The sequence below is a fragment of the Hoplias malabaricus genome, chromosome 1 (genome assembly GCF_029633855.1).
Source record: "Hoplias malabaricus isolate fHopMal1 chromosome 1, fHopMal1.hap1, whole genome shotgun sequence".
Taxonomy (NCBI): Eukaryota; Metazoa; Chordata; class Actinopteri; order Characiformes; family Erythrinidae; genus Hoplias; species Hoplias malabaricus.
In genome coordinates, this window is record NC_089800.1 from 74,818,272 (window position 1) to 74,839,463 (window position 21,192).

A 21,192-nucleotide genomic window follows, 5' to 3' on the forward strand; every position below is an offset into this window, starting at 1 on the left:
GCTTATCCAGTTCAGGGTCGTGGTGGGTCCAGAGACTACCTGGAATCATTGGGCGCAAGGCAGGAATACACCCTGGAGGGGGCGCCAGTCCTTCACAGGGCAACACACACACACACATTCACTCACACCTACAGACACTTTTGAGTCACCAATCCACCTACCAACGTGTGTTTTTGGACCGTGGGAGGAAACCGGAGGAAACCCGCGCAGACACGGAGAACACACCAACTCCTCACACACAGTTACCCGGAGCGGGACTTTTGCTATAGAGCAGTGTCCTTGTGTAACATAAAAGGCACTAATCAAATAAAACTTATTGATAAAATGTTAAATAAATTATAATTGATTAATTTGGTAGAGAAATGTGATTGTGTCTTAAAGAGTGTATTACATATGTATGATTTAAACAGTGTATTACTGCAGTGGATCACATGCTGTTACTGCACTAGCTTTCTTTATGGGGCATTTACAGAGCAGAATCATGCATATTATATAAAAGTACAGTGTAACATGTCTTTAAGATATTTTCTCAGTGTGTGTATTAAATGATAAACAAATCAGAGTAAGTTTGATCTTAGAGATACATGTATCACACTCAAGATAAATTCATTAGTGAAATTTGCAAGCACTCTTTCTGATCAGCGCTGACCCTACATGTGTCTAACTTTGATAAATAAGAGCCATTTTGTAAGTATTACACACGGTCACTGTCAGGTTAATGACAAAAAACATGCTCCAAAATTATTAAAAAGGAAATGCTCCTGTCCCATTAACTTCAATTCAAATTTAAGAGTGTTTTCTCTTGTTCTGGAAGGTTACCATTTGGAAATATTGAAAAGGGTTTGTCCTGACAGTGGCAATAACTAATAACTAAAAGAAAGTGCATATTTCACCTAAACAGAGTCATTGTACAGAACCAATTAATCTCTTATCACTTAGGAGTGTGTAGCTGTGAAGACGTGGTTTATTTAGTCCAGTTCAGTGTAGTCAATGCTGTAATATAAGGGGCTTCCGAACTCCTCACGTTTGTGTTAAGTTCAGCCACAAAAACAGAACTGACCCTACTCTTACTGTGCTTAATGAACTCTTACTTCCCTTTACTCTCCAGACGTTCCTTACTGCCTCATTGTCATCATCCTCATCCTTGCTCTCCTCCTCTGATGTGTGTGTGAGTGTGTGCGTGATGTGTGTGTGTTTGGGGGCGGTGAGTTTGTTCCGAGCCAATAACACAGAGAGAAGCCCAGAGTCCGCACTCTCAGCGGCTCACATTTAAACACGAGACACAGCTGCTCTGCTGCAGTCTGGACTTAAACTCTACTTCACTCGCTCTATCTTCCTTTCCTTCTCTCTCTCACTCTCTCACTCTCCTGGTGACTGTGCTTACCTCACTCAGCCTTGTTTCTCAGCACGGATTCCTCCAAAACCAGCACCTGGCTTTGTTTGATCCCTGAATTCTGACAGGTGAGAGATCTCAGCAACTGCATGCTGTACATCACTTGACATCACTGTAAGACAAAGATAGTGTACATCATTAGAGATCAGTGGAGGTCACTGCAGATCTTTAAGTCACTAGTCTACAATGGTGGATAAGTGTAAACATATTTTAATGCATTGTCCATTACTGTGGATCAGAGCTAGTCTCTGAGAGTCACCGTGGGTCATCACGTTTCTAAATCGGTGTAGTTCATTTAATCAGCCTTTTTTTTTTAAAGTCATGAGTTTTATTATACACACGATACACAAGAAAACCTTACTTGATCGGACAGTGATTATCTGAACGAGAACGGTACAGTTGTTCTAACACCGAAGACGGCTAATTAAAGTTGTAGGAGGATTTTTACTTAGTGATTATAATCGTTCTCAAGATAAAAGCTTATGAAGTTACAGCCCACCTCCTACGGTTGGCATCTGGCATTTCAGCTTGGCAAGAAACACAACTCTTTAGCCCCAAATCCTGAACCTTTCTTCAGCTCACTGACTGCTACGGAAATCTCAGTCAACCTCAATTATGTTCCTGTCTCCTCATCTCTGCTCTGCTGAAGACACTCAGATGGATTTAGGTCATCTTTGATGGAATAACTGACTTGATTTTAAACCAAAGTCTACAACTTGAATTTTTCCTTTCCTCAGGCCCATGTTCTCTGAACATAAACGGCGAAACTGTGAGTCTCATGGGTATAGCAAATTTAATCAAACCAACTGAAAATCCCAACTGATTAATTAATATAAGAATGAATATGAACATTTGGATGGTCCTCTCTCTATGTGCGTTGTGTATAAAGTTCATGGTGAACAGACCAGTAAAATGGTCCCATTAACTTCTGTCTCTTCCACAAAGAGATTTTTCAGACTCCTGTAATGTTACTGCTTAGGATACACACAGTATTTGTTGTGACAGAGGCAGTATGGTATGCTTAAGTCTTACGTGTAAAAAAGCATTAGTAAAAACATTTTTGCAGTGATTAGGCACGTCTTCAATTCTTTTTTTAGAAAATTTTCCAGAAGTTGCTTGCGAATACAGTTAGGGCAATATTTGAGAACAGAGATTACAATTTTATTATCTTTGTACTGGTATATAGAGGGCATGAGAACTATGGGAATTTTCCATATTCAGTAGCACTATAGAAAGCATCAAAATCTTTTTTTTTTTCTTCACCTATTCGTAAAATATTAAACCAATCAAGGTTTGGGTGCCAGTATACCTCATGAATCATTCCACAGGAAACATGAAAAGATTAGACTTACATGTGCTTGTTTTAGATCAGGCAGTATGTCGATATACTAAGCTGAATGTTTCTGCAGTTCTTTTTCAAACCAGCTGCTCCCAAGTAAAGCACAGAAACATCCCAGAGAATGTAGTTTGTTTAAAGCAGGTAAAAATGGATAAATGCAAATGAAGCAGATTTGTATACCATGGTTACAGCGGCTGTATTAATATTGGCAAATGAAAATATGTTATATTTCTTTCTTATTATTTAGCCTAAGTCAATAGTTTAGTTGGTTTTTCTAACAGAGTGCCATTGCTGGCTGACTGCAGCCTGCTCTCTGTTTCCCTTAGTTGTGGTCTGAAGCCCACTAGCAGAAAGCGTGTGTCTTAGAGTCAGAGCTCAATCTCTGGATTCCTTTAGCTTTTTACATCATTTGTAAGTCTTAGCACTGTGAGAGATGAGAGAGCACAAAGGGATTTTTCTGTACCATGATGGGCTACGGTCTGCTTGTTTTTATTTTTTTGAGGCATTGTTTAAGTCTCTGAAATCAATTCTGGATTCATTCCAATAAAGTGGAATATCAAATTTCACTCATCTTTAATATTAACCTACTAAGTTGACAAAGGCGTATTTATTAGTTGAAGTTTTGCACTAGAGCTATAAGGCTAATGCTGCTAGCTAGCAATAAATTATCTCTTGCCTAGTAGCATTTGTAAGTGTGAGATGACTAAGGCTACCTCAGACTGCTGTGTTGTCAAGTAAGCACAATCATACTTGCTTATATGGGGAGATTGTATCTGAGGTATTTTTACAGAAAAACAGACATTTGGACAGAAATACAGTAAATATGGCAGGCTTTAAAAAGCACCTTTGTCCATTTTTAGAGAAGACAAATTTCAGAAAGCACTTGATAGCTCTGTTAACCTTTCAGCTCTAGTGAAAAGCAAACTTCAGACCATGCCCATCTTGACTGTGATTGACTTTACTTGGGGGCTAAGGGGAAATTGTACAAAGAAAATCCACTGTTGATTTCAGCATTTGCTGGCTAGTTACCTCATAAAAATCTGATACTGGGCCGATGTCTGAACTTGTTTTAGCTCTTTGTAGTTCTCCATCTTGTCCCTTTATTGTTGTATTGTGGTTTTGTTTTTTAAAACAACTCATTTAAAATGTCTTAAAATTTCATTATATTTTATTTTCCATAATTATCACACACCCTTAATAAAGCACCTCAGTATTAATTTACTTCATTAATCACATGGCCATTGTTAAAATATCGGGATGGGGGTTTAAAAATATTTCTCTATAATACCGGTTAATAACAATTAATATGACACAGATTTTATGTCGTTGCCATTAACATTAGTGCCTTTGGTGAGGCTTTAGGTCATTTCTCTTGACCACATCTACAACATTTTTGACACAGGTTCATGTCGAGTTGGTGTGTAATTCTGATCGTTAGTTTATTGGTGTCATTAGTTTTAGAGCATAATTTAACTCATAAGTAAAGCTAGGTCTCAAAAATGTAATATACAAAAATATTATGAAGAACCTAAATATCACATCATTCAAAGTCAAATTTCACTACATGGTCTGCCATGAATCAGAAAGAACACTTGTTCCACACTTAAGACTTGCAGTGCACTCCTAGCACCTCACACTCCTTTTCTTTAAGTAGCACCCACTTTCATTTTGTAATTTAAGAGAAAGTGGTCTAATTTTCAGGAGTTGTTTTCAAAATTCATGGCACTGGTATTTGTACTGATCTCAAAAATTATTTAAAAATACTCACTCCTAATTACAAGTCTTACGCTTAATCATCTTGCCTCTATTTTTATGACGATAAAACACGAGATCACAAAGAGTGTTGGCAACAGGACCCTTACAGTTTAGAACCATACATATGATATTTTTGTATTTGTGTCTGAAATGATGTTTGATGCGTTTTATATATTAAAATAGTGTTTATTAGGCTGTATGTTTTTCTATTTAAACTCATGCTCACACAGAGAGCACTGCTAAAGTATGTTGTAAACAGTGCTGCCCAAAACATGTAATGGCTGATAAGTGGTTTTTCGTTGCAGGGGCTGATGGTACTTTTCCATTTGGGCTTCAATGATGTCATCAGTGTATTTAACAGTTTATGAGCATTCAGATCTACACAGAGTTAGGTATTGAGGAATATCATTATTTTAGGGTCCTCACGTGAGCTATATTTCTTTGATGGGCTACTCTCTACACCTTCTGTGACAAGTTTGGGGTATTATTTGTGGTCACAGTGGTCAATGCACTACTACAAGTGTGTGTGAGTGGGAGGGGTGTAATTTATGATTTTAATAAGACTTTTCTATTTTTGCTTCTGTCTAAATGTATTTAAATGCTTTCGTTAATACATTTGAGCTGATATTATGTAGGGTCTTTGCCTACAGCTTCATTAACTCCATGCTGGCTACAGTCTTAACCTTCTCGTGACATTAACGTCCCAGTGTTTGTCCTCTGCTGTCACCTGACCGCTGCCGTGTCATGTCCTTTCCTCAGGATGGCGGATGTCTCGCGCCTGCTCTGCGCGGTGCTGTTGCTGGCCTCGGCGCTGCTGTGGCGCGCGGCGGACGCCAAAGGGAACCGCGGCTCTCAAGGCGCTATTCCTCACCCCGCCAAGAGCAGCGCTAACGAGTCCGAGCGCCGTCGCGCGTCCTCGCCTTCCTCCTCCTCCTCCTCCTCCTCCTCCTCTCCGGCCGCCTCCTCCGCGGAGGAAGTGCTGGAGTCCAGCCAGGAGGCGCTGCATGTGACCGAGCGCCGCTATCTGAAGCGCGACTGGTGCAAGACGCAGCCGCTGAAGCAAACGCTGCACGAGGAGGGCTGCGCCAGCCTCACCATCCTCAACCGTTTCTGCTACGGCCAGTGCAACTCCTTCTACATCCCGCGGCACGTGGGCGCCTCCTCCGCCAGCGCAGACGAGGACGGCGCCTTCCAGTCGTGCTCGTTCTGTAAGCCCCGCCGCTTCACCACCATGACCTACACCCTCAACTGCCCCGACCTCCAGCCGCCCACCAAGAAGAAGCGGGTGCAGCGCGTCAAGCAGTGCCGCTGCATCTCTATAGACCTTGACTGAAAGAAGAACCCCCCTACACACACGGTGAGGGGGTTCACTGGGCGGGAGTCGTCGGAACCGAGCCCACAACCTTAGGCGAGTGTTTTTTATAGGCCCACTGCTGATAAGTGGCGGAGGAGACTGGGTAGACGGCGGGGTGTGTCTCAAACCGAGCCCTGGTCCCCCATTTGTAGTGAGCGGACGCTGACAGGAGCTTCGAGGGGACTAGACTGACCGGAACAGTAGAGCCATGAGTTCCACTGACCTTAGATACAGTCGCTGTTCTGAAGCAAACAGAGTCAATTTAAACACATTTCAACAGTTTGCAATATTTCTACAGACATACATCTTTAAAAACTGTCAAAATGACTACTGTAGTGCTTTTTAATTAGAACCCATTGACGTTGAAATTGCTGTGTTTTACTGACGTTTTAGATATTCAAACCCTTCAGCCATTACATTATGACCACCCCCACGTATTTACACTCACTGTCCTTTTTCTCAGCTCCATTGACTATTTCTCTGCATATTATGTTTGCCTCTTTTATCCTGTTCCCCAGTGCTTAGGACCACCACAGAGTTCGTATTATTTGGGCGATGGATCAGACACAGCAGTGCTGCTGGAGTTTTTAAACACTGTCTACTCTAGACACGTCTACCTCACTGGTCCACCTTGTAGATGTAAAATCAGAGGCAGTTTGTAAAGTTGCTGTTCCAGTTTGTGTTGGTCATCCTCTAGTCTACCAGTGGTCATTGGACACTGTCCAAAGCATGCTGTTGGTTGGATATTTTTGTTGGGTGGACTATTCTTAGACTACCAACGACACTAAGGTGTTTAAACCTCCAGCAGCACTGCGGTGTCTGATCCATTCATACCAGCAGGGCACACACTATCATAGCACCACCACTTCAATGTCACTACAGTGCTAAGAATTTTCTACCAGTTAAATAGCTTCTGCCCTGTGGTGGCCTTTTACCACTAGAGAACAGGTTGAAAGGGGTATAACAAACTATACAGAGCAACAGATGGACTAATTATAGTACTACAGAGTTTTTATGGTCAGTGGAGCTTATAGAAACAAGGAGGTGGTGTTAATATTATGGCTGAACCATGTATACTAAAGCTAATACTGAAGCTAGTTAGAGAAGTTAGCCACAGAGGAAGACTTGTTCTTTAAACAACACAAGGAATGGGAATTTCATGGGTGCAAGTATACTATCTTTACAATGTCTTAAACACAGTTGTGAGCATGTAGAAAGTGTCCAGAGTTTAGTAATGACTCATGTTTATATGTTGTTGCTGGAGAGTTTGAAACATGGGCCACCATTTTGAATTTATTTTTTGTTCTGCATTTATCTAGAGCTAATATCTTGGAAATTCAAAAAACATAAAAACGACACAATACCCCATGACTAAATCTGATAAACTAATAGGTTTTGAGAAAGATAATTCCATCATTTAAGCTAACGTTATTATTCATGCTATGAAAATTAGCTGAGTTAGCATGTCATGTCATATATTTCTCCCTTTGTAGCTCCAAAATAGTTTTTAGTAACTCCAAGTCACCCTCAAACCATTGATCTCATACAAACGACATAAAGCCCTGTCCAAAAAAAAAATATCTCAAAAATAGTAACCTAATAAGAGAAAGAATAAAACCTTAATGGTTTTCAATAGAAGTCAATCTAAAAAAAAGATTCCAAATAATTCTGGAGCATTCGTATTAGTTTGTTTCATGAAATGTTTACACAATGTGAAGGAAAGCTGCAGTGTTCAGATGATTTAGTAAACTAAAATGGAGATACATGTTTTCTTAGGACAGTGACAATATTTCGAAATGAAAAGTAAAATTCCCTAAGGCCTTAAAAGTAACCTAGATGTAATTTTATATCGTATATGCCTTTAGTTCATCTCTATCTCTACTTCCATACTTCCCTTCAGTTCTTCCAGTGCCCCCCTACAGCTTGAAACCCTGACCCTGCGAAGTGATGCAAATGGTTCATAGGTTATGCCATAAGAAACCCTGTCTGTCTGTATGTGTCTGAGACTGCAACACTGCAGTTTCAAACAAATGCTCAGCCATGGTACTGACTGTTGGTTTTACTCATGGTACGTCTACAAACAAAATGCTTCACAAATGTTAACAGGTTAAAGACCAGAGTGAAATCACGTGCCACAGTGTATTATGTAGTAACTGGCCACTTTATTAGGTACATTTACCCTGTATCTACACTCCACTCCACTGACCATACAGGAACATGTAGTTCTAAAACAACACACATAAGTCCATCTGTTTCTCTACATCCTTTTTTATATATTTTTTTTTATCTCACTTACACCCTGAAGTGTGGACACAATATTTAAAGACTCCAGTAACACTGCTGTGTCTGATCCACTCATACTGGTGCAACACACACTAAAACAGCACCGCCAAGTCAGTGTCACTCCAGCACTGAGACAGATCCACCACCCAAACCATACCTGCCCTGTGGGTCCCGGCCAATTAAGAGCAACAGGAGGACTACAGGAGTGTAATTGTAGAACCACAAAGAGCTCCTATATGATCAGTGGGGCTGATAAAATGGACAGTGATTGTAGATACAAAGTAGTTGTATCCCAATTAAGTGGCCAGTGATGTGTGATGTACTAGTTAGGGCCCACCCTCACTTTTTCCCAGCGCCCTAGGTAGGGTCATTTATATTGTCACTACACGAAAATAAAGGTTGAAGTCCCAATTACTACAGAGGGCACAAGAGATCGATTTGAGACACAGCCACAGTTTTGGGTTGAGACTCCACCGCTGTCTGAACACCAGCAAGTGGCGGAGGAAAGTGTGTTGGTGATGGAGCTCGTCGCCTGTAATAAGAGCTCAGTCCAGCACCGTTGTACAGCACAGAGGTGGGAGGTTTGGGAGAACTGCTGGAAAAGGGGGTTTCCACTGTGTGGAAAAGATAAAAACAATAAGTCACTTATTTAAGTTGACCTTATGGGACGCATGTAGCATAGCAAGTACTGTTTTTATTTTATTGTCCATTTGCTGTGAACGTGCTTTTTTCGCAGAAGCGAAAGGAAAATATGTAACGTTAGTGATGTTAGAACTTGTTTTTTTATAGACACGACAACTAAGCATCAGGAATGATTTATAACGACTTTTCAAACGACGCTGTTTGTCCTTAAATCACTACAGAACGTGTTGGTAAAGAAAAGTGGTTTACTATGTTATTTTATACTTTTTGTTGGTGTGTCGCTGCTTTCTCTCGAATGTAGACCCTGTCTGAAATATGAATAAAAAGTAAAATCCCTAATTTTTTAAAGGCATTCTTGGTTTGTATCCCGACAACAAACAGCTGAGAAGTGGAACACTGTCACTAACAGACCTCAATGTCGCGTATTATCTTCAGAAATACAAATAAATGGTCATTTTCTTTTTTTTTATTATTAGCGCCAAACATCAGCTACTGCTATGTATATTAAAAAATAATATTTTTGTTCAGGTATAACGTTGTATGCATAAAAGACACCTCTAAAACGGGACATTCATGTTTCAGATTTGCTAATTTCTGTAGAGGGCGTTACGCGTAGAATATTCTAGAATCTCTAATATACGGTGAACATAACATCAAAAACACAATGTTATAAACACAGAGACACCACATCCTCATGGAATGAGAAAATGTACGTGAAAAGTAGGCATTTTCTTTCTTTAACCCTTCCATTCTACTTTACCTCTCTGACAGATTTGAATGCTGGAAAAGAAAGACTACAAAAACAACAAGGCCTGGTTAAGGTTCATGTTCATGGAAAGGCAGAATTGCACCGTAGAATGCATTGATCACTGTGACACACCTACTAGACTAGAATTATCAGTAAAGTGACAACTCTGATGTAGAGCCACAGCCTGTGTCTTCATTAAACCCTTCAGTGTGTATGTTCATGTAAAAAAAAGAGTAATGTTTACAGGATTAAAATCTCAATATGAATAAACTTTTCCTCATGTCAAACACATTTCCAAACACTTCATTTTTCCACTGACTGAAAAGCTTACCCAAGATGGCAGAAAAAACAAGCAAATTACACCACCTGATGATTTGGTAATGACATTCACTTAAGGCATTAATGAATTCACATTTCTAATCTTATATATATATATATATAACCATAACTTTAGTTTACCCATATTCTATTAAAATAAATAATACTCTACTGTACATGAACAACGTGGCTCTCACAAGTCACAGTTGCATCACAGAAAAGAGACTGCATAGAAATTTAAAACTTACAAGTGAGGTGCTGAGGAGGTACAAGTACTGATCGTCTACTGTTTGGGGAAAATTAACTAATTGCTGCTTCAAGCAGGAAAGTGCACAGAACTGCCACACTCACACACTGACTGGTTTGGGGTAATGATTGGTCACTTGAGGTGGAACGTAAGGTTGATCTTCACTACTAATGATATCATGTCTCCTGATGTGTATGGAGAAAGAATTCAGCAAGTATGTTTTTGGGGCATTTAAATATTAAATGGGTGATATATCAGTTTTCTCTCACAGAAAAAAATCTCCATGCCATTCATTTACTAAGCTTTATGATTTGTCTCTCAGCATATTGCTTCATCTGTGCCCTCTTCTTGGAGCTAAAGTTTCTTGTATTTATCTTTGTGAGGTTTACTTGTTATCAACATTTGGTTTATTAAAACAGATCTGTGTGTTAGGATTTGCTACAAAGAGTATGATGAACCCGTTAACTCTCCAGTAGCACCTGTAGACAGCCCAGCTACAGAAGCAAAGAGTCACTGCTCAATATATGTCAAGGTCGTTTGTGTAGAGATGAAGGGAGCCATCAGTGTCTTCACCAAAACTTCTTAAAGTTCAGCTAGGTCCCACCACCTCTGATTGCACTTCTGTGGAAAAGAAAATGCTATCTCGTTATGGTCTCGGTGGTAAAAAAAAAAAAAAAAACTTGGCGCAAGTAATTGCGCATGGGTCATCTGGAAACATTTAATTTCTTTAAATAGGTGGTCAAAAGGATGGAAGGGTCTCTCTTCTGTTTATCTTCAGCTAGAAGACACACTGGCTTCCTTTTGTCTCAGCCTCTCTTTCTGTAAATAGAAAAAATATGTTAATAAATTAAAATTATATATATTAATTGCCATATAATGTGCCTGCATGTTCGGCTCTTGCTCTCACCAGACTGTTGGCATTGACCTTCTTTGTCTCCACTCTCTTCTCAGCTGTGATCTTCTGGACATTTAGCTGAGCTTCCTTTAGCCTTAAAAAATAATCAGTTATTTGACTTATTTATATTCATTTCCCCGTTTTAATTTGTTTACTTTTGCATTATTTTATTTTCTTTTGGCCATTTCTGACATTTGGAATGACATTTTTACAAGAGGTTTGCCCTAATAACAATGTACCCATAATTAGTTCCATGAATTTCAAAATCAGAACGTTTTTATAAAGTGTAAAGTAAATAAAGGCCCAAAACAAACAAACAAACTAACATCTCAGGCACTGTAAAATGTATCTGCCATTTCAAATAATCTTAACACTGTCCTTAAGTGTAAATAATTCTGAATTCTGACATTTTTAAAACAACATTTCACATCAAACCATTATGAATGACTGTTTATTAATAAAATGATTAAAATCTTTTGGACTGTTTGTAAGAAATGTGATGGTAAAAGACTTGGAAAGATATCACCTATAGTGACAAACTCAGTTTGAACTTTAGCGCAGTGCTTGTGTAAATGTGTGCCAGAAGCCTTAAAGGGCCTTCAAGCTGACAGTAACTATGTGCTTAGTATTTCACCTCAGAACACAGTTTAAGAGACATCCCTGCTTGCCTTGTCTATAACAGCCTCCCATACTACACCAGTAAAGCTAGGGGGCCACAGAGAAAGGTGCTGTCCCCCCAGTGGGATGCCTCCCTAAGTGGACGCCACAGGTCAGGGGCGAGGTTGTAAATCCAGGCTCTGGCTTTGACACTGTACTAGGCAGCGGGCCGAGGCTGCTGCCTTCGGCTTTGATGCCCCACAGGCCTTAAAAACTAAAAGCACTTTATTTTTATTTGTCCTGTCCTTACAGAATTCAGATTGACGTCTATAGGCAAGTTAGAGACCAAGAGGTGTAAGAGAGGCTGAGGGTCTGACGTGTTAAGGGGCACCATTGCCTTGTGTGCTAATTGAAAGTCATTGAGGGGAAGGTGTTACTTAAAGTGGCAGTAATTTTATAAAATAAAACAATGTAATTTTAGAAATATATATATAAATCATATAATCATTAAAGGAATCAGCAGTTGTAGTAAATTTGAACACCGTGCTATTATATCATGATTTTATGGAAAAAAGGAATGACAAATAAATAAAATAATAAGAAGAAGATTAAACTGCCATTTATTTGAGATAAAATAAAAACTTGAATACTTTTGCAGTTAAAATGAAGGTAAATATCTTTTGCAGAGTGTTTTGTGATTTCTATAATACTGCTACTATGTCCTTGGATTTCTCTTTCCTCTGTGCCTCTATATCAGTTTCCAACCCAGCTACATTGAGGGGGGCAGACTACCCTGCAAGTACAGCAGCCTTCATAGACTGTGACGGGATGATACTCTTACTAACCTCTCCTTGGAGATGTTCTTGCTCTCACGTTTCCATGTGCTCTTGAAGTCATTGCAGAACTCAAACCAGAGCATGAAAACGTAGTTTGGAGCAACGTCTTTTTCTCCCGATTTGGGCTTGAGTCCAAAGTAGGCCACCATGTCCTGAAAACTAAGAAAAGTATCATCTCAACAGGGTGAGAGGTGGATGAAGGGAGGCAGAATGAGAGTCAGGGAAGAACAAGGCAAAAGACAAGGCTGAACAAAACATTTAACATTTTGCTTTAGCTCCACTAATCTTCCTGACATCTCCACTCAGGGGAGGACAAGACAGAGGGAGAGAGATCTGAGAGAGACAGAGACCAAAGAGCATGAGGGCAAGTCATGTCAGTCTGTCAAATCCTCCATTTTTTAGGGATATCACATATAGTGCAAAAAAAGAGATCTAAACCGAAATGACTTAACTCTTCAAACAAATTGAAGAACCGAAGCACAAAACCCTAATAATGGCATGCAGCGTAATAAATAACAGGGTGTGCTTGTAATTGGATAAGGTAAGAAGAGTCATAGAGGAGCATTTCAGAGCTCACAAGTCTCTCCAAGTAGCCCTTCGAGTATTCGCAAACTCTATGTTTCACAGATCCAGAGGCTAATTCAATTGTAACCGAACCTGAAGTCTTCCCAGCGTTCCCAGCAGTGATCCACAAGCTGCAGACGCTACATACTGCTTTGCAGCCTGCTTCCATTCAGAGATTAAAGACCCTATCCTACTGCCGCTGTCACGCTCGTCTCATGGCCAGTCACGACTCCAGAGAATGCACGGGGGTCGACAATCCTCCCATGACCCCCCAGACGAATGGAGCCTAGCGTTATGCTAATAGGAGACATGCTGTGGGGCAGATGGCGCCATGCCAGTGCCAAGATGCTTCCCATTTTCTGGTCATCCTTCTGGCTGCTACAGAGGATGGACCCATAGATCATCCATTCTCCAGGGCTTTCCATGGCCTATGGAGCTCTTATAATGTAGGGGAACATTTGATTCTTTCTCCTTTTCTTCTCTTGAGATGACGAGACCTGAGGTGCTCTTTGAAATTCTGACCGCACTGGTCAGTTTTCTTCTTGTACTTTCATCAACTGGACAAGTAGCGAACACAAATCAGTGAGGCCCACAAACAAAGCAGCCTCTGGTCATAATGGTTCCACCTGCTGTGACATTGGTTTTGTACTGTAACACATGTTCTCTGCATTGCCACTGAACAGCAGGAAAAAGGACGTGACATGGAGGATCTTTATGTAGCACTCTACAGAGCATTTATACCTTTCCATGTATCCTTTAAGAAGTTGACAAGTCTTGGTAGTTTATCAAATTTCTGAACCAAAATAGAGCATTTGCACAAAAAAAAAAAAAAAAAAAATTCAGAGTGGGCCTGAGATAGTAAAATCCACCTTGGATTTACAACCAGATCAAGGACTAGAGCCAGGCTTCCCTGTTTGCTCACTGCTATTTGGCTTTCATAGGGCCATTTGAGTGAATGTTTGTGTGTGTCACCCTGTGAAGGACTGGTGCCCCCTTCAGGGTGTGTTCCTGCCTTGCATGGAATGATTCTGGGTAGGATCCGGATCCACCACATCACTGACGTGGATTAGTGGTCAGGTGCTTACAGACAATGAATGAATGAATGAGTGTGTATATCTATCCACAGAAACACAGGGTCCTGGGGTTGTGGGTTCGGGCCCCGCTACGAGTGACGAGTGAAGTGTGTTCTCCCTGTGTCCGAGTGGGTGGATTCCTCCGTGTACTCCGGTTTCCTCACATTGATAGGTGGCCTGGCGACTCAACAGTGTCCCTAGGTGTGAGTGAATGTGTGAGTGAAACTCCCCCCTGCGCCCAGTGATTCCAGAGAACCTGAACTGGAGAAGGGGTTACAGACTCCATGAGAGGGAACCACGAGGACAGCAGTCGGATTAACATGTGATTGTTCTTTTCAAGATGGGACTGTCAATAAATTGGGGTTTCAGAGTCTCCACAACTTGAAAAGCTTTGCAGGGCCTCAGTTAACCTGCATGAACTAAACTTTGAGGCAGCAAAGTGGAAGGTGAACACGTACCGATTTATACTGTCTAGTATCCATTTATACTCCCCAAAACACACCAATGCACTCTGAAAACTCCTTACTATACCATTCCACCTTAAAAAGTGAGCTAAGGTACTTTCAAATGATGAGTTGAATACTTTGCAGTTTCACTTCCATTATATGCTGCTGTGATTTTCACATTTCAATCAAATGGCCCCAGGGAAGTCGTCTGTTAAGGACAAACGCTGTTTCACACTCACCAATAAAGCTAGCTTTGTTATCAGTTATCGCTGTTGCTCTGTGGTCAGGCTTTGCTCAGAGTAACCTTGTTAATGTTACGATAAGATTAAGGGAAAACGATCCTGGTCTCTAAAAAAATCCTCACTGCTAGGGAGCAGACCATGCTCAGTGGCCACAAGTCAAGTGGAACAGTGTGACTAATGGGCACCTGTATTGCAGCTTACCCATATCACGAACAGGAGGGAAACTCAATGGGCCGTTAAAACATGGACATGCCTGAAAAGCCCTATAAAGCAGACCTCAGCATTGTGTGTGTGTGTGCTACTGTTTCTAAACCTGTTTAATCTGATTTGTAACGTGTTGAACATGTTCAACTAATTCCGCTAATTACCACCACCACAATGTTTTTAAAACCATTATGTCTTTGGTTTTATCCTTTAGGAAAAGTACAGAATTTAACTACAGACTTTTCTTAGTGTTATGCTCAACATAAGTCAGAGATAGTCAGATAAGCTAAAGACATCCTGAGTTCGAATAACTGTCTCAGGAAAGCAAATTTGCAGAACTAGTTACATAGATGAACACAATACACAGCAGGAGCTCTCAGTATGTATGGCTGAAGTGCCTGCTAGGCAAGTCACCTATTCCCCAACTGCTCCCTGGGTGTGCAGGTGGCTGCCTGCTGCTCTCAGAGTGTTCTGTTGCTGCATGTTTTGAAGCCACCACAAAGTCAACACTAATTACACACCCCATTTCCTGAAATATTGAGATGTGGTGCAAAATCTAAATAAAAACTGGATCAAAATCATGTAAACCCCACGTTTAATAGAAAACAGACAATATTTTAAATGTCGAAACTGAGAAATTGTCCTATTTTTTGAAGCATTTTAAATAACATTTTAATATCTTTCAGAAGAAAAAATGAGGAGGAGTTCACCTCCGTGAAAAACTGGGCAAATAATGAAACAATTCAATAATGTTTCCCAAATTGAAATACTAAAGAATCTGGGGATTTCATCATCTAGAGCACATGATATCATAAAAGATTCAGAGAATCCAGAGAAATCTGTACATGAAAGGGGCAAGGCACAATATCATTTAACATATAATGCCGCTGTCTTCTCGGGGTCTGAGTGCATTTAAGAAGCGGAAAAGTGTCCTGTGGTCTGACAAAACCTTTTTTCTGAAAATCACGGATGCAGCATCCAACATTTTATAAGCGCACAGTCCGAAAGCCAGCATCCCTGATGGTGTGGGTGGAGGAGCATTAATGCACATGTCATGGGTGACTTGCACATCTGTGAAGGCACCGTTAATGCTGAAAAATATATACATAGATTCAGAGCAACATGCTGCCATCCAGACAGCGTCTTTTTCTGGGGAGACCTTGTTTATTTCAGTAAGACAAGGCCAATCCACATTCTGCGTGGGTTACAACAAATGTTTCATTTTCTTAGTGGATTTGATTTGCTTAGCATTCACATATACTGTACAAGTGTCAATATACAGAAATGCTGTTTGTACACTGTACACTGTTGTATATATTTATTCTATATATTCCGTATCACAATAGGCTATAAATACGTACAATATTCTGTACCAGCTTGTACACTCACTTATGTATATATGCAAATTACACATATATGTATAGTGTCTCTTTATGTTATACATATTATACATTTCTATGTGTATATATATTATGCATTCATAAATAATATAGATTCTACCTATTATATATATTACACTTTTTGTAATATATATAATACTCTTTGCACTTCTGGTTTATTTAACTCCATATCGTTGCCTTGCACTTGTACTGAGCAATGACAATAAAGTTGAATCTATCTTTCATTTATCTATCATGGCTCCTTAGAAAAATTGAAAGTGTGCTGTATTTGTCCAGATCTGGCACCAAGTGATGCATTATGAAATGACACACACTATAACAGAGACCATCAGCTGTTGAGCAGCTGAACTCCTATAACAAACAACTACATCACTTCCACAACTACAGCAATGGGTCATCTCAGTTCGCAAACGTTTACAGAGTGCTGTTAAAAGAAGACATGATGCAGCACACTGCCCTATTCCAAGTTCTTTAGAGCATTTTGCTGGCATCAAATTCAAAATAGACAAATATTACTATAACCCTTTCTCTGTTTCAACATTTAAAATACTTTTTGTATTGTTTTCAATTAAATACAGGGATTAAATGATTTGCAAATCACTGCACTAAGGTTTTATTTATATTGGGTGCAATGTTCCCAACATTTTTGTAAATGGGGTTTATACCTTGCTTTGTGACACTATAACTATCTTAATGAACACATATCTCTCATTGGGGGGCATTTATCACAGATATCAGAGGTGATTCCAAATGTATTGCAGCCTACAGCTTCGCAAGCCACAGCTTTTTCTGCAAGTTTGTCTACAAAATCACAAACCAACTCAACGTATTCATGTAGTCAATTTATTATGTATTCCTCATTTTGTGAGTGTGAGATCATTTATCCTTCGGCTTAGTTATAAACAAAATAATGTAATAAAATGGTTTTTAATTTTTATTTCAAGCATTATAATCTAGAAGTATAAAATGTATAAACACAATCCTGCAACAGTGGAATAGGTCACACCAGAGTCTAGGCTATGTACTAAGTCCTAAAACATTTTCCAAAACTTTTCTTCTAGACTTTGATGTTGCTACGTGCCTCTGGGAAGGCTTTTTAGCACAATAACAATAAGAAATAACTTTCTGATTAGAACCATCTTTGAATGGTTTGAATTAATTTGAATGATGTGGACATCACCGGAAAAATATGGATGGAGCAATAAAGTTGGAAATGTAGACTGTAGGTGACATGGTAAATCAAACCTGAATTCCTGATGGCGAACATCACTGGCTACCACTTAAAGGCTAAGCACCAGCTATATGAAAGAGTCAAACAAATAAATACAGTGGAATTTGAGTTCCTAACTTGTGTTTATTGATAGTCAGAAAACATGCTATTTCTTACTAATTCAAGGAATAAGGTTTAAAAGACCATTGCACACTTAATGCAAAATGACGAAAACATGTTGTTTTTGGCTGCAATAATTCAATGTGCAGTGGGACATCTGTGCACAAATGGCCCAAAGATCCCAAAATATCCAGAAAATGGAATAAATTTGTCAACTTTAAACGGGCACTTTGGAAAGGACCATCCGCTCACTCCGTTATCTGTAGCTCATTTCATTGGCGCTTTTCCAACAATATGGGCATGTAAGGAAACCAACGAAAGGTGTTCAAGAGCCTCTGTAACATGGAGGTAAAGAGGGTAAGGACACTCACTTCGCCTGTTTTAGTTGGTGTTAGTTAACGTTAACTTGACTTGCTAAACTCGGTGGCTCAGATTATACTCGGCTACGTAGCTGCATTACAGAGGTTTATAGTGTCGGATGAATTCTAGTTCGACTTCGATCACATTTACAAGAATAACGGTACTCTAAATTTGAGTTTAGCTTATTGCTAGGGTATAGTCATGAATAATGTTGGTTATTTAGCTAGCTAGAACAGTCAGTCATAACGGTGTTTTACCGCGGCGTTGTTCAGCTGTTGTCCACCAGTGACGTCACGGTTGCGTTCAAGAATTTCCGTAGCGAGCTCGGGTTTTTCCGTCAATTTAATAAAATTGTCAGTTTTAAAGCAAATTAAGCTGCTATTTTCATTTTAATTCATACTTATATCTGTCAGTAACTAGAATAAGGTGAAATATTCATGGAGGTCCATTAAGTGGTGCTTAGCCTTTAAAAGTTACCAGCACAATGTTTCTGAATATAAACGAAAGCAAAGTTAAATATATTATGAATAAAACCATTCCAGATTTAAGTATTTTATTTCATATACTGGACTAATTTCTACAATTCTGGGGAATTTAAATGACTATTATTCACATTAACATTGTTTTTTTTCTTGTAAGTGAATCATACGCTCAAAACTCTGTGTTTATAGATGTGATACCATTCAACAGGTAGCAACTACTCAGTTTTTTAAAAGAAAGCAAAACTTCACTCCCTGACCCAAGCCATTTTATCATTTGAAGTACAAAATGGAATGACACACTTTGCGTATCTTTCAAAAATATTTGTTTACATTACTCCGCTGTATGTCTCCAGGAGACTGCTTCTGAACCGTTCACTCTTGTGTAGCTGAATGGAGTTAATGGGCGATTTGCACGGAATTAAGATGGAATGCATGAAATGTACACAGGGTAATTTGTGTGGGCCACTGACTGCCTGCCAGAATGTTAAATAAACAGGAGATAAGAGGAATACAGAGAATGAGGAGAGAGAATTTATATTTTCATATTTCGCCGCACCCCCACCCAATGGAACAGACCAGTATGGCTGCTTAAAGAGACGTGAAGCATATGTATGCAAAAGTTAGGCATGTCCAAAAAAACAATGGTAACATTCCATCTGAAAATTACCTACAGACATATATTTCATGCATTGAATAACATATTTCAATGGGGCATATGATGTAAAAATAACTTGTTTGGTGTTTGTGCACAGAAATTTGTGAATCTGGAGGCTACCAGCCCACAAACTGTGAAACAAGACCACTCAGTCATATTTTTGTGTTGTCGTCTAAGGCAGAAAACATGGGACAAACAAGCTTTTCTAATTTTGCACTGCTTCTTATGTAGAGCTCAGATACTTTATGTTGCACGGGAAAAGGAGAATGAAAGAGAAAGAGAACCAAGTGAAAATGTATAAAAAAAAAAGTTCTGCTACAAACGATTCACTCTTGGGCTCTTGGGATGAAGTCAACAGTGGCTCATTCTCATTTAAAGGACTTGTTAGACAGAGGGAGAAAGGTGCTGTGTTGTTTGATCCTTGTGGTATTTTGACCAAAGCCGGTCACATATTTGTTACAATGCTGTTATGGATATATGTAAAGCCCTTTTTATGAACAGCTGTCATATAAGCTCAAGTGCTTTGCATGGATGATTCAGTAAAATAATTTTGTAAATGGAACAAATTCCTGTCACCTTAGTTTAATAGTTATATCCAATGTTCCCTTAAATATCCCGATATAACATGTTCATAAAACACGAATGCAATGCTTTCACAAGCATTATTTAGCGATTAAGTATGTATGATAGAGTCTCCATGTAGCACATTCCCTTCAATGCTTCAATGCTAACACTGCTAATGAGAGCTAGTAATATGTTCAGACTGAAAGGCCCTTGTTTCATTTGTCGCTAAGCTGAATTACTATTTGAGGGGAAATAGTCCCCTAATGATCAAAGGTACGGCTCTGTTGAAGAGTCTGGCCACCATGCAGGCCACACAGTGCAAAACTGCTAAGGTAGATTCCCTTCAAATTTGGACACATGTGGGCGCCCACCCAGCTCTAGGAGGCTGCTCGTATCCATCACCAGCATGTCACTTTAATGAGGTGTGTTCATGGGAACACTGGGGAACACCCCCTCTCCACCACTGTTCATCCTCTAGCCTTTGGAGTGACCAGGGCTTTGGTCGCTTTTGGGGGACCAAATTAACGGCAAATAAAAAGGGGTTCGAGCTGCCAGGCCCTTTTGATCAATATTAGTCAATTCAACACCTTCTCGAACAGTGAAGTCTGGGAGGTGAGAAGGTGTGCAGAGCTAGATTCAGTCTGTTTGTCTTGGAAACAGAAAATTAAGGACCATCAGCCATGCAGACTGACAGGATGGTCTGCAGCCATCAGATGTGGACGGTATGAAATTTCCTGCTGAAGGTTGCCATGTATGCATACTTCATAGTTTATACACGGATTCAGAGTCCACCTCAGTTCTGCAAAACATGCCAAAAAAAGGTCTCATCTCAAGCGAAACCTAAAGCTAAAGCTAAACTGAGCAGACTCTCTCCCTCCCTCTCTCTCCTTCTGAGCTCTCACACTGCTGAGGTAACCCTTATCAGCGAATGCTAATTGCAACAGACATCTTTACAAATGACAAACATTACTGCTATCAAATGTAGAGAGGATGTGGGCTCTGCTTATCTATAGCCAACACGCTGAATAACCAAAGATGGCTGTCTGATATCTCTCATAAATCTCACTTGGCAGAGTTCCCCAGTGGATGTTTCATACATGTACACAGGCCTTATAGAGACTTATAGTCTTGTAAAATGACTTGTCTAAATGGATACAAAAAAAAAAAAATAGCCATAGTAAGAACATTTTAAATAAATAGCCTCCTACCTTTTCTGTGCATCATTCAAACGGTCATCTTCAGCTGCATACTCTGCTTGTGCTGTGGAAGAACAGACAACACCAATAGTGAATATATATCAGAATATTAAAATGCTTGAGCAATTATTTCAAGTCATTACAAATAACTTATTTTTACCAATCCATCAGTTACAGGTGACCTCACTGTGTAGAGTACACGCTTGTAAACAGTTCTCTGGTTCTCTGTGCCAGTTAGTAGAGGAGCTCGGGCTGTGCCCCATAAAGAG

General features: G+C 39.7%; 2 protein-coding genes across 3 annotated transcripts in view; one reads left to right on the forward strand and one right to left on the reverse strand.

The window, feature by feature from the left end:
* The first annotated feature begins 1,378 nt into the window (after positions 1 to 1,378).
* grem1b (gremlin 1b) lies at positions 1,379 to 9,062 on the forward strand. The gene is made up of 2 exons (XM_066673427.1): positions 1,379 to 1,461; positions 5,247 to 9,062. The coding sequence occupies exon 2, from the start codon at positions 5,248 to 5,250 to the stop codon at positions 5,818 to 5,820; it is 573 nt and encodes a 190-aa protein (XP_066529524.1). The 5' UTR covers positions 1,379 to 1,461; position 5,247; the 3' UTR covers positions 5,821 to 9,062.
* Positions 9,063 to 9,261: 199 nt separating this feature from the next.
* Positions 9,262 to 21,192, reverse strand: part of LOC136698494 (formin-like) — a 103,665-nt gene continuing 91,734 nt past the window's right edge. For both annotated transcript variants that reach the window (XM_066673428.1, XM_066673429.1), the window contains exons 16-19: positions 20,936 to 20,987; positions 12,417 to 12,566; positions 10,987 to 11,068; positions 9,262 to 10,898 (exon numbers count right to left, since the gene is read on the reverse strand). In XM_066673428.1, coding sequence (XP_066529525.1) covers positions 10,854 to 10,898; positions 10,987 to 11,068; positions 12,417 to 12,566; positions 20,936 to 20,987 — 329 coding nt within the window. In that variant the 3' untranslated portion in view covers positions 9,262 to 10,853. The remainder of the gene's footprint in view (positions 10,899 to 10,986; positions 11,069 to 12,416; positions 12,567 to 20,935; positions 20,988 to 21,192) is intronic.